Consider the following 17,723-nt stretch of genomic DNA (forward strand, 5'->3'; position numbering starts at 1 on the left):
ACAATATGGCAATTATATTACGTTAGTAGCATCACGGACATGCGTATTACATGAAGAATTAATGCCTATTTCTTTTTCATTTCTGATATTCACAAAATATGTTTAGTGATCCAAATCGCAAGTGGAAATTACTGTATTAGTCGAACGGGCAGATTTTTTTAAATATACCTACATGTACTGAATTTTCTTAGGCATCTATTTATTTTCTTTATAAAGGTTAAAAAGAAAGATTTATTGTTTCGTTTTTTTATAATTCTCTGAAACCTGTGCCGACATGAGCAGCATGAAATTGTTACCACAGCTGTAATATCATTTTGCATAGATTACGGTCGGCTATCTAAAACCAAGTCTTCTGGTTTTGGTATATGGCGATCGATATTGCTAGAAATCAGTTTACGAAACTGCTATTACCTGACGAATTTATATATCAATACCCAGTCAAAACAGTTGAAGAAAGAGTGGCATTAAAATAGTTATACACATAATATCCCAGTGGTCCCATTCATTCTAAATCATTGAAGTACTTAGTCCTATTCCACCACTAATAGGGTGAAATCTTCATCTTAGATAGAGTTTAGTTTTCAAAATCCCACAGGATTAAAAACATGGTTAAAAGCATCAAAAAATCCGAAATAAAACAAACGCGTGCTCCAACAGATTAAACATGACAAAAGCGACATAACATTGAAGATTGTCATTGACAATCATATTTTAGACGCTCAAAAAAATATGTCGGCGGTATTCATCACAGTTCCTGTTAAGACATTGCCACATAACAAAGTTATGGGTTATGGCATGTAAAATAAACGAGCGGTTGGCGTGGTTTCTGTCTATTCTGACATGGGCAATAACTATGCGATTATCCTATTTGAGTCGGAATAGACGAGGCGTGACACGCGCCACATTTTTTACAATTCATATTATACTTATGAAGTCATGTATAAGACAAAGATTGAAATTTTTAAAGATTTCTTGATATATACATACATACATACATAAAATCACGCCTCTTTCCCGGAGGGGTAGGCAGAGACTACCTCTTTCCACTTGCCACGATCTCTGCATACTTCTTTCGCTTCGTCCACATTCATAACTCTCTTCATACAAGCTCGGCGGTTTCGGGTACTTTTGACCTGACCCTTTACCAGGACGTCCTTAATTTGATCAAGATACGTTCGTCTAGGTCTTCCCACTCCGACCTTTCCCTCCACACTCTCCTTGTATATCTGCTTAGTCAACCTGCTTTCATTCATCCTCTCCACATGACCGAACCATCTTAACATACCCTTTGATGTTTATTATTTTTATGTTTATTCTTGATATATCTGGGATCTTTTTGATTATACGAACCACCTTGAAACCGCTTATCAATATTTACTAAGGTAGGAAAATACGTCAAAAAACCTTGACTAAACACAATGAATTGTTGTAACCAAATTGGTCAAACGTCACTCTTTCGTCGTGGTTAAAGGCGGATCCCCTTTCCTCCCACTGAAGGCAGAATAAAGACAAAATCTTCCGGAATACAAGTCTTCATTTAACACATAAATTTCACGCCTTTACTTTTTACGGGTTAAACGGAGCCAGTAGTCAAAGACCTCAATTAATTTAAGGTAGAATTGAAATTCAGAGATAGTATTTAGTAATGACGTAAAACGTCTAAATCATTATAGGAAAGTTTATAATTGTAAATACGTTTCCCTATTTCTGACGTCAAGCTATGACCACCGGCAAACCATTACGGTTTACGAGTAGAAGTATTAAGGGGCAAAACGCCAACGGCGCATTTATTTAATGTCTTGCACATATTACTTACAATATTACTTCAAGATTTTCGAGAACTGACCTGCTTCTGTGCCCCTTATTTTTAAAGTATTTCTTGTAACTGGACTGAATTAATAATTTTTGTGTGATTAGTGAAAGTACTTAAACTTATAAAATGCAAGCTTCGCAAAATCGATATACTATAACTTCGTATTAAAACTGACAACAGAAATTATTAATAGAAGTGGTTTTCATACTACTTTTTTTCCGATTGTGTTAAAAACACAACCGGACTTGGATTCACTTGGGTTTTAGTAGTAGTCATAGCCGGATCCAAGTTAATAAGAAAGGTAAGGCTTTCTTGTGAATCAAGTACTTCTGAAAGTTTGATTGTTAAGTTTCAGTCCCAAAATGATCAGTTTTTGAACACAAATAGTAATAAAATGTCATATCCAAATTAACTCTAATATATAGTAGATTCACACGATTTTATATAGTACTAGACTTATTTTATCAAGTGGTCGCGGCGCTGTCGAACTCCATATTAACAGAATAACAGAAAACCACTACAAATTTTATTACTTTAAGTTGAGCGGATCTTATTGTTATGAATAATTTATATTTTGCTCAATACTATTTGAAATTAAGTTAAGCAAATATAACAGACATTTTACAACAAAAGTCACTTAAGCGACCCGACAGTGACCGAATAGACTTAATATTAAAACCGAATAAAAATTCGAACCAAGTTCCAAATTTTTTTTCCAGTTTTATTTTGAGGGGCACGAATGCAAAATTACGAGGGAAAAACATAAATATTCACGAAGACTATATAAATAAAAGAAGTTTGGGCCATTTATTCCGATACACCGGGACTCTGCGCAGAGACTGGAAAAGTTAGGCGGAAACGGGATTTCCTAATGCGATTTTAATTCGTTCTTTCCGCGACGAAGAGGGTAATTTCAATAAAAGCAAAGTCTGTAGATATTTTGCTACCGAAAGAAAAATAGGGGAGATGTGTGAACTCTGATTTGGGAAGACTTGGCTTTTAAGTGCCGTCCTGTGTCAGCGATTAAGTTGCATAATTTAGGTCATTCTAGGAATAGTTCCGCCCCCACACATTACATCACTCACAATTGAAATGAAGTCTCAAACTTAGAACACTTAATGTCTTGTGTCACTTTGATTGAGTGGATTGCTTAATTGGCGGATCTGCTTATTTAATAATATTAAAGTAGCTTTATATCAGGTACTAGCTCCTTGTAAGGTATGAAACTTAATAATTCATTGATTTATAATAATTAGTTAAAACAATATATAATCCTGACCAATCAGTAAATTTTGATGTCAACACATTCCAATTCCGATGTCATTATTCCGATTAGTTTAAAAAAATACATTTACTTGGTTATTTTATAGAATTGTATCATATAACAGCTACGTCAATTCGTCAATGGCTTTTCACTTAATAAAATGCATGAAACAAAAGGATCTCTATGTTTATTAAGTGTTTTTCCGATTGTCAATTGCACGTGAGCTTTTAAAAGCATCCACGTTAATGAATGAGATAAACGAATTAATTAATTTATATGTCAAGTCGGGCAGTTGTAGATTCAATTGGAAAGAAAAAAAATTGATTTCATAATATCTCTACAAAATATTGTCTACTTCAAATTTCTTTCTTTATGTACATTAGTCTGAATCCTTACTGATTCTCTTACGGTGAGGGAAATCATCATGAGGAAACCTGCACATTCAGGCAACTGTTAATGTAACCATTCCACTACGACACTCCTGCAAACCTGACTCGCCCAATCCAGGATTTACAATCAAGGGCTTACCCCAGGCTCCTCTCCAGACATGTAAGGATGTAACCTGTAATCTGGACTATAGCCATGAGGAAGTAGAAACAACTTTAATCTGTTCTTTATATCTCCTTAAATGAAATATTATAAATACATTCATATGTGGTCAATCAAATTAAATAAAAGAGGCATCCTGCGAAAAAAACATAATAACAGTGCATTTATGATGAGAGAGATTATAATCCATCTTTGAAAAAGTCGCAGGCTTTGATTTGAATATCACTATAAGACTAGATCGTGTGTTCGTATAGGCTTTCGAGTAAGGCTGTCTCTTCATTATTAACCCTTTAGTGTGCATGCAAGCGTTTAATGAACGTAATATATTTGCAAACAATTTGCTTGTTTAAATTCAGCGTATCATGAATCTGCAATGCGATCGATGTGAAAGCTATTAGGTCCGTAATTTGTTTGAATTTGCGTACTGATAGGTTTTCGTGATCCGCTGCATTACATTTTATTTCATTTATTTTTAAATCTCCTTTGTTTTAGATAAATAAATAAGAGTATCTTCTTCTTTTTATATTTTTTTTCACTTTTGTTCGGTTCTCACAATTCTCAGTTTTAAATTCACCGGCTCACAAAGTACCGTTTTATAACCTTTTCCTGATTAGATAAACACTCACCTTACTTTATTAAATTAGATAATTTTGGTTTGAAATAAGCATATTTTAATTTATTTAAAGGCATACCTTTGAAAGATATCATGGCGATCAGCAAGATGGCCCGGTTCAGCGACATCCTGGCTCCTCTCCGTGTGACCTCTCAACCCAGCCACGCTCGTCTCAGGTGACGCCAGCTCATTGTCTTACGGTCTGAAAAAAAAAACATCCGAAATTAATTTTTTAAATCTTAGTATTCTTTTCTACATAAAACATACTCGTACTTGATAAAATAAATGACAAAATTATCCGCAATAGGTTTCGGTCATGTATAATCATTTTTTCTTTTTCTGCTTAGTTTCATAGTAAAGATAATGCTTTTTCAAAGTTTCACAAAATCCTCATCTGCAATGTGTCTTACATTAATCATATAATTAATAATATTCGTGTTATTATTTTCATACATTCATTTAGCAAATCATTAGTGTTGCAATGAATAGAGGCATTTTAACTAGAATGTAAAATAAAAAAACAAGTCCTTTAATAACCTCGGCCTAATGAGTTTATATTTACATTTAAAACAAAAATAACATTACAAATTAAGGACGTCCTGGTAAAGGGTCAGGTCAAAAGTACCCGAAACCGCCGAGCTTGTATGAAGAGAGTTATGAATGTGGACGAAGCGAAAGAAGTATGCAGAGATCGTGGCAAGTGGAAAGAGGTAGTCTCTGCCTACCCCTCCGGGAAAGAGGCGTGATTTTATGTATGTATGTATGTATTTACATTTATAACAAAATATTGATTGTATTTGTACTTAAACATATTTTATTTAAAAAAAACGAACTGGTACAGCCGATAATTCTAAGTCAAATGTTCCAAAACGTTAATTGGGCTTTTTTAAACATTTGTCACGTTTTACGTCGGGGGGGAATTTTTGTGTCGTCCGAGAAGGGACGGGTGACGGATGGTGTCGGCTGTAGGGTCGACTGACAGGCTGCATTCATCACTAATAAAGTAAAGGCGCCTCCTTCTGGTTGTAGTCGAGTGGCATCAACGCTTTATATTATTTTTATCAGATTTCTGAATATATCTAACTTCTGACAAGACTCTTTAGTGTATTCCGTTCACCATCTTCATTCATTCATCATCCTAATAATAATAGTCTCAAGCTCTTCTACCTCAATCTATGTTACTTGTACAGAACATACATATATATTACCGTGCTTGTTGTCAAATAATTCTTAATAAAATGTGATGCATTTCATTGGCTGATGGCTGACCTATTTTATACATTAGCATAAACTAGACTGTACGTTCATAATTTGTTTTTTGTTATTCAATTTTAACTTCATTCAAAAATGGTAGTAGAGTTAACCTCCTCTTAAAATCCTAACAACTAATTAATTCCAACTAAATCATGGAAACATAACTCGGGTGGTCTATCAGAAAAGATCACAGCAGGCGGCGCGGGCGCGGTGCGTGTAAAAATAAAATGATAATAACTTTCAGAGGCAATGCGCGTGCGCTGTTAACGTAGCGTTGCGGTTTGCAAAAGTAAACATTGCATCCGTGATGACTGCGACACATCGTCGTATCAGTGTAAAATACAGACGGAGCAAATGATATCTTACGGGTTATGTATGTGAGGATAACACTTTTGGGAATGCCAATCTTTATTACCTGTTAAATAACAATTATAACAAATTGTCAAACGAGTAATATTATTCACCAAGTTGATAAAGTGAACAGGATTGACAAAAGATAATATCAAAAACCTGTATCATTTATATAAATCATGTCACCACTATCCCGCTACCACCCATGGCTCTACCAAACTTCCGGTTATATGAACCGCATCATGGGAGGAGTGCGCTTCTTGCGTATGCTCATTATATAATAATCATATCGGGAGGGATCTAATGATGACCTCATCACGTGACTACTCTCTCCTACTGTCCCATAAATTTTTCAGTGCTGAAGCAATTAGAACGTTCGTGAATTTAGCGACCTATCTGAACCCTGTTTCATTTGAGTCATAGCAGCTGTCTTCATACCAGCTTACACCTATCATTTAAGTCTGGAACACACTCAGCATAATATCACTCGCCTTGGATTAAGTATAATCTCCGATGTATACCCTGTATGATTGCGTCTTAGCTATGCTAGTGTTCTGTTTATTCGCTGTTTATACCTCTACTAAAACTTCCAGACACACAATATAAATTTGAAAGTAAAATTATCACAAGAAAGTATTTATAGTATGTCACATACATACCTATATACTGTGTGATATAAAGTTTTATAATAAAAAAGTAAAAGAAATAAAACTACAAACGTACCAGCAAATATTATTTTCTGTAATATTTTTATACAGAAGAGCTAACTCCGCTTCACAAGAGCTTACTCTTAATATTAAAAGTTAAAAGGGTTAGTTAACTTATTAGATGCTTATTATTATAAATATAAAAATGAATAATGAACGTCGAGAACAAATGGCAGAATAATTTGAACGGACAACGCAAGATAACTTAAAAAAGACTTCTAACACGATATTTACGCCTAAAGCGTATGAGAAGAATCTCGCTCGCATATCTAATGAAAAATAATTTAGGTGTAGACAGGGCACATTAATATTAATAAATAATAAGGCGACGGTTCGCACGGTAGTACATAAATCCGGAACGCTGTGAGCCGTCACAATAGTAATATATTAGAACAAATGTTATTACAAGCTCGACTCGTAATGTTATTTTTGTTCGTCCCCCGAGTTCCCGTAGCCGGCAAACAGCCGACGACTGCGCCTCGACCGCAAACCGCGCGGCCCGCCGTGGCTGCCCCGCGCCTCGCTCGCTTCAAATAGTAAAGGTACAGAATAAGGAGACAGCTGCTTTGTTTTGTTCAAATAGATTTATTTTCAAAATAAGATACAAGACATCACGTTTTGACACCTTACAATTAAATCTATTACCGCTCCTAAAGCAGCGATATAAAGTACACAATTCCAAGCGGTAGTTTTGACTTTGTGATAGATTTCGTAGGTAAGTAAATACGGTGGGCTCAGATGATAGCTGTGATTGGAGTATTGAGGTGGCCCAGGTACCTCCTTAGTAGTGTGTAGTGCATAAGGGGTGTGAAGCCGGTGTTGTTGCTTTCATTACCTTTAAAGTTTCATGTGGGCACTATCCAAGGAAAGAGGTAAACCTTTGTACTATCTTTTATTTATGATCTGACTGCTGACTCAAGAACTTATAGCGAGGCGCCAACTAGCCACTAACCAACTGCATTTCTATAAATCCAACTTATATCTAGTTATAACAAGCATATAACAGCCGGCTCCCACCATGAACTTTCAAGAACAAACTAGCCAGATGCAATAACAATTAATTTCGGTTTAACATAAATATTTCTCAACTCCCCTACAACAACATAAGTACGTATAACAAACTTGATCAATTCTAATTAGTACTTTTGAAACTGGATATGAAGATTTACTTACTTAGTTCCAAGTTCCCATAATGTAAAATTTTCCTTCGATTGTAAATGCAGGTTGAGGTAACTATTAACTGCCTTATCCACGCACAGTGAAGAACAACTGAAGGATTAGCAAAAAAGTATCTAGGCCTGTAATAACCTAAGACATTCGTCGTTCTGGTGGTTGTATTATTCCCGAGGAGGAGCCAGGAGTTCTGGACTAAGATTCATAGAACTATGTAGATTAGTCAAATATCAAGCTGACAGTCTGACCCCCGTACATCCTGCTTACTGGGGAATTTATCCCAGGTTGAATTATGGCACTAGGTAAAAACGCTTATTTTTTTTTGGTTTTATACATCTACAGGAAACTAATGGAATGCAAACCATACGACAATTCAAGATTATATCACAGTGAAAGGAACGTAAATGAGTGGATTTGAATTCTCCTAGGATAACGTTGTCGTAAATATGTACAAATTATCTACCAGTTTATTAAATTACATTGGTTGGTGTTGTAAAGACGTTAAACTCGAATTGAACGAGTTAAGCTTGGGACGAATGGTAAAGTAATTATTTTTTGTTAGGGTGCTCGGTTTAATGGGCTGTCGACATATGGCCACGAGGGCTGGGATCAAGGGTCAAAGGGAATGTTGTACCGCCGCCGGTCCAGCTCCAAACATGTGGAAAACTTGTCACAGTCATTATTAAATCTATATTAACGTGGAACCAAGATATACGGAGGAGTGGGTTTTTGTTTCATTTTACTAACCAAATTGCAAAAATGTATTCTGAAGATTTCAATGATGAGCAGAGCCATCACCAACCAGATGAACCAAAAAGTTTCACGTCTACTCGTACATTCTTTCCGGGGTAGACAGAGCCAATAGTCTTGAAAAGACTGATAGGCCACGTTTAACTGTTTGGTTTAGTGATAGAATTGAGATTCAAATAGAGACAGGTAGCTAGCCCATCACCTAAAAAAATCCCAAGTTTATAAGCCATTAAGTACATTACACGTATTTAGACAGCCTTATTTTATATACATAGCCTCTCTAACAATCGACCCCTATTTATAAAGCGTGCTGAACTTATTCCCGGCTAACGTTCCATTCATTTCAGAGTGACGCCGAAGTCAATTATACAATATGGTTCTCGCTTGCAATAAAGCGACGCTGCGTCGACGCTCAATCTCTATCACTTTGATCGGCCGGATGTCACAGTCGTTTCCAACTGTTTCGCGACCGTTTCACCAATAAATATCCCTTAATTTTAGAATAATTCCCAACAGATCGTCCGCCAGTCTCGCGATTCATTGCTCTATAAAGTTATCCAGTGGCTTGTTTATAGCAACGCCAATTTGACATAAAATATACTTAAAAGGTATCGGTTTTGACTGAACACTTTTTATGCGACGGCTATTTATAAATATACTTTTATTTAAAAGGTTTTATTGGGAAATTTGATAGTTATGTCTGAGAGAGATTTACAAATTAATAAATGTAGAATTATATTTGAATATTGTCATATCTTAGTGTTTGACGTTATTGTCCGTAATAGGTTTTTTAATAAATATATAAATAACGTGCCTTTATTTGAGAACAAAATTTGTTTCAGAAATAATGACACAAGCACGTCGTCCCTGACAACATGTTCGAAATATTCTTAGTCGATTGACCACTTGCATAAAAACGTTTAAAAATTTATAAAATCTTTTGATATCCCTTGACATGATTTCAACAACGAACTTCTTAGAATTCAATGGGAACAAAGTACAAAGTCACCAAGCCGCAGATGTAGAACCCGCAGTCATTTGCGACAAGCTTCCGTGGCTGATTGCTTAATTGCTTCGTTTAATCAATTGACCGCTTTGAGACGCACGCTCGTCCGAGTGAGCGAGTTATCGGTAAACTCGCCGACTCAATAAATCTTTCAGTTAGGGGACAATTTTATTAACGAATCCTTGGCCATGTTTGCTCAAGCGCCAACGCGCGTATTGTGCAGTTTAAAAAATAACGAGTGCGCGTTTTGCTTTCGTACATGTAACCATTTTATTAACAGAATGTAACTCAAGTCAGAAATCTTTTCTGTCACATAATTTGTGTCTTTATTTCGTTATTTATATGTTGGAAAGTTAAATTTTTAAACTTCAAAATTTTAGGTGCTTTTAAAAACTTTTTAAGAAACACTCGATGTTTCTTGAAAAGTTTTTAAAACCACCTCTGATTAGTACATTATTTTAGTTATCTCTGCATTAGTTAATTGACAACACTGATTCAGATAGTTTATTTAAATTTACTTAAATCTATTTTAATCATAACAAAATTTCCATTTTTTCATGTCGGTCTGACTAGTTCTACAAGATTGACAAAGGCCGCCTTCAGGACATTTAATGTTAGACAGACATTAAAACTAACATGAAAACACAAGTTTCCTTACTTTGCCTTATATTGCAATGTAAGTAAACGCATTTACTTGTTTGACTATGATTTCTCTTTTTTTTTATTAGAGGGCTACGGACTACTGGGAATACCGTCAGATTAAGCTCTAAACCGCAACGCTTCGTATCCTGAAGATGACTAAAAACATAAATAACCTGGGGTCCACTTCGTTCTCGTTATTATTTTTTGCAAATAAATATTGTATTTTACATTTTTAGGTTAATAAGTTTACTCATAACAGAAATATTATAAATATAGATTCTTACCCGGTACCTTTCGCCTACGAGTTTGCCACTCCGCTACTTAAGATCTGTATAAAAATGCATGTTCTAGCTAAATTTAAGTCTGTGGTAACAAGAGATTATTAAGCCCACAAACCAATTTAGACGTTCTAGAGATCAAACTGTAAGCCTCGGTCTCACAAAGAGATAATCCCCTCTGAAATGGCGTTTTGTTGGTCTCTTCCACGTATTTTTATATATAAAATATAAAAACGATTTCGTTAGTTTTTTATCAAGTACTAACTAACAAAGTCAGGCTTCAAATAGCTTGAGATCTAAATGCTTTAGAATTTTTCATACTTCTTTAAGGTGCTTTTAAAATTATAACGGAGTTAAGATTTTGCAGAGTTTTGTGATAGCGAAATTTTGTTAAAATTTGTATAAAAAACGGAATGAAGGAAGAAGCTTTGAAAATTATACTTTTGAAGTGTTCTGGTATCATTACGTAATAGTAATAACAAGATACCATTTTTATTTATTTTACTACCTCACTGAAGGAACTCTTTTACTGTACTCAATATAAATTCTTCACAAACGAAATGAAAATGCAACTCATTCTTTGAAAAGATATGTAGAACTTCATGTACGAATATATTTTCTTGTTTAGTCCTAAATGAACAGGGACAGGCTCCCGACTCCTTAGTCAACGCCAAATCCCGGGATTTTCTGAACCGGGATTTCGCGAGACTATTCCCTAGGCCCATCCGTCTGAAAGAACTTTTACCCATCAATATTATATCTATTACACAGGGGTATTTTAGTGCCACAAAACCATCAATATATAGGAATTTCGATGCCTCTTCCATTAATAAACAATAACGTTTCAATACACGTCAAGAGGTTAGCCAATCAACAATAAGTTAATTTTTCCTACATACATACATACATATGGTCACGTCTATATCCCTTGCGGGGTAGACAGAGCCAACAGTCTTGAAAAGACTGAATGGCCACATTCAGCTATTTGGCTTAATGATAGAATTGAGATTCAAATAGTGACAGGTTGCTAGCCCATCGCCTAAAAAAGAATCCCAATTTGGTAAGCCTATCCCTTAGTCGCCTTTTACGACATCCATGGAAAAGAGATGGAGTGGTCCTATTCTTTCTTGTATTGGTGCCGGGAACCACACATCAAATTATTTTTCTACCATTTTGACTGCTTTATTTTTTAAATTATAAATCTATTTTTTATCTTTAACAAGTAGAGGAGTTTCTGGATTTTCATATCTAAAAGGAAAAAAGGGGTCACTCGGTTGTCCACTGGTATCTATCTGTTAAGACTCTTGAAATTCAAAACATACCTATAGGGTGATTGTGGCACAAGGTAAATAAATTAATATATACGGGACAAATTACACAAATTGAGTTAGCCTCGAAGTAAGTTCGAAACTTGTGTTACGAGATACTAACCCAACGATACTATATTTTATAATAAATACTTATATAGATAAACATCAAAGACCCAGGCCAATCAAAGAAAGTTCGTTTCTCATCATGCCCAAGCCGGGATTCGAACCCGGGAACCCGGTGTCACAGATAAGCAAACTACCGCTGCGCCACAAAGGCCGCAAAAAGTTGAAAGCACATAATATTTATAAGGGAACATTTATTATGGAATTTTTAGTTATATCACGCGAGTTAAACTAGCACTTGACTGGTTTTCAAATTTTGATTTGTCTGATGTGTGCAGAGCATACCTTAAGTTATTTAAAAGGTGCAATGATTTTCATCTCACTAATCAAGTAAATTCAAATTATATTTATACTAGAGGCCGCCCGCGACTTCGTCCGCATGGAAACCCTATCAATCCCGCGGGAACTCTGGGATAAAAAGTAGCCTATGTGTTATTCTGGGTCTTCAGCTACCTACATACCAAATTTCATGGTAATCGGTTCAGTAGTTTTTGCGTGAAAGAGTAACAAACATCCATACAAACTTTCGCCTTTATAATAGTAGTAGGATAAATAGAGCAAGTTTATAAATCTCACGACACACAATTTACATGTCTGATCAATCCGATCATCGTCTTAATTGATATGTATGCAATTATTCAGCTTTCCGTGCATGTCTGGATATTACACATACATGTCATTAGCTTCATTAACTATTTTGTACATGAATTCATTAAAAATATACAAGAAAAATATAAACCCAGCCGTGGGCAGTTGTACAGAAATATGTACATACAGCAGGCAACAAATATTCCACAAAAATTCAAACCAAATGAATCGCATTGTTTTTGCCTTTTCAAATGCTCAACTGTTTGAGTTTGTTAAACCGCATTTTCTAAACAAAAAGTTTGTTCAACCCTAACTCCATATCTGCAACTTACTAAACATTGTTTGAATGTGGAGCACCTCAAAGGATTCATTCAAGTGGATTTATTCATAGTGTTTTTTTCTTAGTCTATATTTTATCTTTCACATACGTTTACTTATCACGTCTTTATCTTTGTAGACAGACCCAATACTCGTAGTCCAAAGACTCGAATACCATGTTCAGATGGATGGATTTATTATTCGATTGAGGATTCGTAGATGGTAACAGAAGAGATCAGATTGAGATTTAGAGAAGCCAAAGTCCATAAATTAAGAAGATAAATATCATGTTAAAATTGACGTATAAACGATAATCTAGTCAAATTTCATAAACGCATATCGAAACTCTTTTGCTGCCTGAATGTTAAACAACTCAGTGTACGCCCTTTATTATTATTGGCATTTTTCATGTAAATGCCTTCTACGACATTCATCATAGAAAAAGATAGAGTGGTTTCGATTTATTTCTCGAGTGAACCATAATGGAATCATACGGCTTACCATAAAAATATAGTATGACATGTTTTTTGTTTGCAAACAATTTATAAGTGGCTCCCTTCCAGGCGGGGTGAACATATTGGTATGCAGAATTCCCACTATTATCCACATTGTTTTATGATTGCTACGTGACAGTGGCTCGTCCCATTCGCATTTTCCTATGTATAACGCATCCTTACAATGCAAAAGATTTAGATCAAATAGGAAAGATTTTTTCCACTAAGAGTGTTCTGCTTTTTCAGTTTCTTGGCCTGGCCTAAATTGGTGTGGTTTCTTTGTACACATGAAAGGTTTATTAATTAAAACACACCAAAAAAATTATTTCATGCATACACACGATAAGGTAACCTACGAAATGTTATTTTTTCTAAAACCGTAGAATTTGCATCAATTCCGTTGCGTGGGTTAAAGAAGTTACATATTGAAACAGACAGAGCCGGAGAGCGACTTTATTTTATAGAAAATAATTTTCGGCATATTAACATAGATAGTGGTTAATTTTGGCAATTTATAAATTAAATCGTATCGGCGAAATTCCCAATGAATTTACTTATACTCCATTGGATTAGGGGAATTCACGAGATAAAAATGATTCCCGTAGGGAAAAGATAAAAAAATACTCAGGGAGAATTTCTAATGTACATATAATTATTTAAAAATAAAGCATTGGACTAATTAATTAAAAAAATCTATGAAATACAAATGTTTTCAAAAATTTGCAATATAATTGTTACATCACATTTACACTTAATTTTTAACATTTAGCATAAAGGTATTTAACTTTAAATACTTAGGTAGGTTAACACAATATTAGAAAACTATTTTTTACACACAAATAATGCTGTGTTACAACAACACTGCAAAATCTAATTATTTTACTACTTGTACCTAAAGAATACGAACTTACCCGTTCAGAACTTCAAGTATCCATTAATAGTTCCTGGAACTATTAGCTAACAGTTAAGCCAGCCGAAAAAGCACACAATTTAGCCACTACACTACACAAATTGCATCCAACTTCGTAGCGTAAGTTCGGGAAAGTTTGTCGACGCGCGTCAGCGGCTCCTAGTGCCGTACGACGGCCACGAGCTACGGCGCGGGAATGCGGGATTGCGGGAACCGGCACGACGTCGTCACCGCCCAGATCCTCCCTCCTGTTGCCGCTTCCAATGGTCAACCCCTCACACACATGCTTTCAATAAAATTAATTGGAATTCTCCACGATTAGTCATTTTGCGCCGTATACCACAAATACTTGTGGCATTTTACCAACGGTTAGTTTTCGCTTGATAACGTGTTTAAAAAAATAAGAAGAAAAACAGAGACCAGGAGATATAAATACATTTTACAAATAATTAACTATGAACTATTGCCGTGTGGTTCTCGGATTTTTTGTATTGGTGCCAGAAACCACACGGCAGTATCAGTAATATATTTATATCTTTATGTATAATCATTGCAACAAAATTAAAAATCTTTTCTGAGTTGATCAAAACAGTATGTTTAGATACGTAATTAAACCTGCAAAATAATTACCTCACGTCGCTCCCTATCAAATCTGACAGTGGGCCAAACAGAAAACACAGCTGTTGGCCGTCGAAATATTAATTTGTGGGGTCCCCTCTCCTCACCTAGCCTTTTGTTTTGAATCACTTAATTTATTCATTAAAATCACGTTTTTCCGACGTAAGCTAAAGTATATTTATGCATTGTTTGCTGCATTTTTATATAAACAACAACTTGTGTGCTGATCTTGTAACACTCCCTTAAAACAGTTCTACTTCCCTTTTTTATTCAAACAATTTTTTTTGTTTATAATGTTTTATTTTGTCTGATATGTAATCAGTTATTATGGAATCACTCAAGTGGTACATCACTAATCGCTATTCAAAAGTTGAAGTGACGGTTAACAACCCAATAATCCGCAAAAGTAAACAAAGCATATGAATTATCTTCTCACTCTCTCTCCTTTTCTTCCAGTAACCACAAATGTAGAGAGAGAGGGGAGATATGATATGCCCTATAACCCCGTAATGTCCCGCTGTAGGTTCGTGCTCCACATACACCGCCACGCATTATCTGCAGGAGGCCAGACCGTAAAATGTTTGTTTGTTATGCTTTTTAAAACGCTTTAACTAAAAATATCAATTTACACTATAACTTTAAATGTTCCATATCCTATAAAGAGTTCATTTTACATGTTATTGGAAAAGTGTTCAATCCGTCACTGTATACATTTCGTGGGGACGTTTACAATTTAAAAATACGCTTAAGAAAAGTAGAAAAGTGTCTACAGATGTTCCAATATTACAATCTGTAACTCAAAGTCGTAGGAGCTGAGCAAGCAGAACACACAGCCCAGCAGATCTTCCTTTTGTGGAGATCGAACCCGAAACAAATAAAATCATTCTATAATTTTCTATAAGATAATCGTGATCAGATTTAGATTAGAAACATTCTTAACAATTAACTCGATACTCTAAGAGAAACATTGGCCGTGAGTGCTTCCGTACTTCACAAAGAGCAGAAATACTTTTGACGCGGATCTTAGGGTATGTCATACTGTTTGACATGCCTGTAAAAGGTCGCTAAGCCATAAGCTCTGTTCCTAATTTTAAGACCAATGTACCTACACTTAGCTGGCAAATAAATGAATAAGAATACTTACATCATCTTTCTATTTATAATCATTATCAAATAGGTAGCAAATATTACACACAGTAGCAAATCAGTTCACAACACAACCCTTAAACGAGCGAGCAAGTTTGTTAATTTGAATTCATATTCTCCAAGGCGTCCCTCTGAACTACCATAATTTTATTACATGCCTCTTCGACAGAGCTCCACGGTAACTTAAATTAAACTATTCCTTATAAATTAGAAGTAGCCAAACTAATTCATAGCAGGCTAACAAGTTATAAGTTAGGGCACTTTCAGACAGACCGTGTAAGCGGAATTCAAATACTTATACCACTTAAGCTTGTGGTAATTTCTTTATTGCTAAAAGCAATAAAAACAATTCTTCTTCTCGGCCGAATACGTTTTTTGGACCTAATTTATTCTTTTACATTTGTCAGGATCCCTCTTATTAGACGTTTCTTTTATAAATATTAATATTTATTTTGCAGCAAGTTTTGTTGAAAAACAACTTTTAATAATACATTTTTTTTTATCGATTAGGTTTTTTAGAAATAAAGACCTTTATAGTTTTTCAAAGAAAAATCACGAATAATGCTGGTCAATAAACAAGTAATTGTGAAAAGACCTTTAGATAGAATGAGAGCATCCGGAGCGCGGCCGGGTGCGTTTGATTGTTCCGTAAAACACGTCCTTAACTGGCCTTCCTTTACTGTCACAGTAAAAGTTCTCTTATCTCTTAGCTTGATTAGCGAAAGCCATATGTGTCCGTCTTCAGCTTGCGTAGAAAATAATCCCAGTCAAAAGACCACCGAAGTAGACTTTTGTCTGTGTTAGACACTCACTAATCAAAAAATATTTAAAAAAACATACTACTGCAATATGTGTCGTCATTCATATCCATACTTAATACATATATCTATTACATATAATAAATGTGTAGAAGGGTCAATTCTGTACATAGAAAATATTGAAAAAAATAAATATTATAAAGAGTAGCGTATATAACAATGAAATCGAGTTAATTTAATCAATAAAAATAAATGAAGTAAAATCGATTTGTGAAATAAAATGTATGGGCTCATTTCCGAGAGTCGCCTCCGTCCGGCCGAGCCTGTTTTTATCATCACAAAGGCAATTCCATCAAAATGCAAAAATGGGGGAAACTGTTGTTCACACTAATTGCACAGTATAATGACAAAATCATTCTGATACAAACATGTAACTCTAGCACGAAAATCATTCTACTTCGTACAACTACTCTCTTCGTTATATTTTAGAATAGGACCGCTCCATCTGTTTCCCGTAGATGTCGTAAAAGGCGACTAAGGGCCCACCCCTATCCCAATAAACTTGGGATACTTCTTTTATAAGTTTTAATTTTATTTTTTCAAACTTCATCAATGCATCTCATAAACGTACATTTTTAAAGTTATTAACGAGAATCTATTGATTAAAATCAATACAAATAATATATTCCGCCCCGACTACAAGTAACCGCCTATTTCAACCTTCAAAGCGGAATAAATATTCACATAATATAATTTTAATGATTAACAAATAATCATGTTTTACTAGCTTTTTTCCAGGAATTGGTTGTTGGAAAGTATCAAAAATGTAAACAATTTCTGTGTGTAAGTCCTTTGTATTAAAAACACATAAATCTATTTGTGTATATAAAAATGTCCAACCAACTGAGAATTTTCGACATTTGCGAATGTGAAAGTTGGTAATGCGAATTCACAATGCGCAATCGAATTTTCGGGTAAGTCATTAAAATAACAAATAAATCATAATAAGGTTATCACACAATTATTACAATATACACATAATAATTAATAACAAGGCA

General features: G+C 34.8%; 1 protein-coding gene across 1 annotated transcript in view; it reads right to left on the bottom strand.

Moving 5' to 3' along the window:
* LOC106132307 (uncharacterized) overlaps positions 1–14,325 on the bottom strand; it is a 60,129-nt gene extending 45,804 nt beyond the window's left edge. The window contains exons 1-2 of the mRNA XM_013331673.2: positions 14,145–14,325; positions 4,319–4,441 (exon numbers count right to left, since the gene is read on the bottom strand). Coding sequence (XP_013187127.1) covers positions 4,319–4,367 — 49 coding nt within the window. The 5' untranslated portion in view covers positions 4,368–4,441; positions 14,145–14,325. The remainder of the gene's footprint in view (positions 1–4,318; positions 4,442–14,144) is intronic.
* Between the last annotated feature and the right edge of the window lie 3,398 nt (positions 14,326–17,723).

Source organism: Amyelois transitella, chromosome 14 (genome assembly GCF_032362555.1).
Source record: "Amyelois transitella isolate CPQ chromosome 14, ilAmyTran1.1, whole genome shotgun sequence".
NCBI classification, from domain to species: domain Eukaryota; kingdom Metazoa; phylum Arthropoda; class Insecta; order Lepidoptera; family Pyralidae; genus Amyelois; species Amyelois transitella.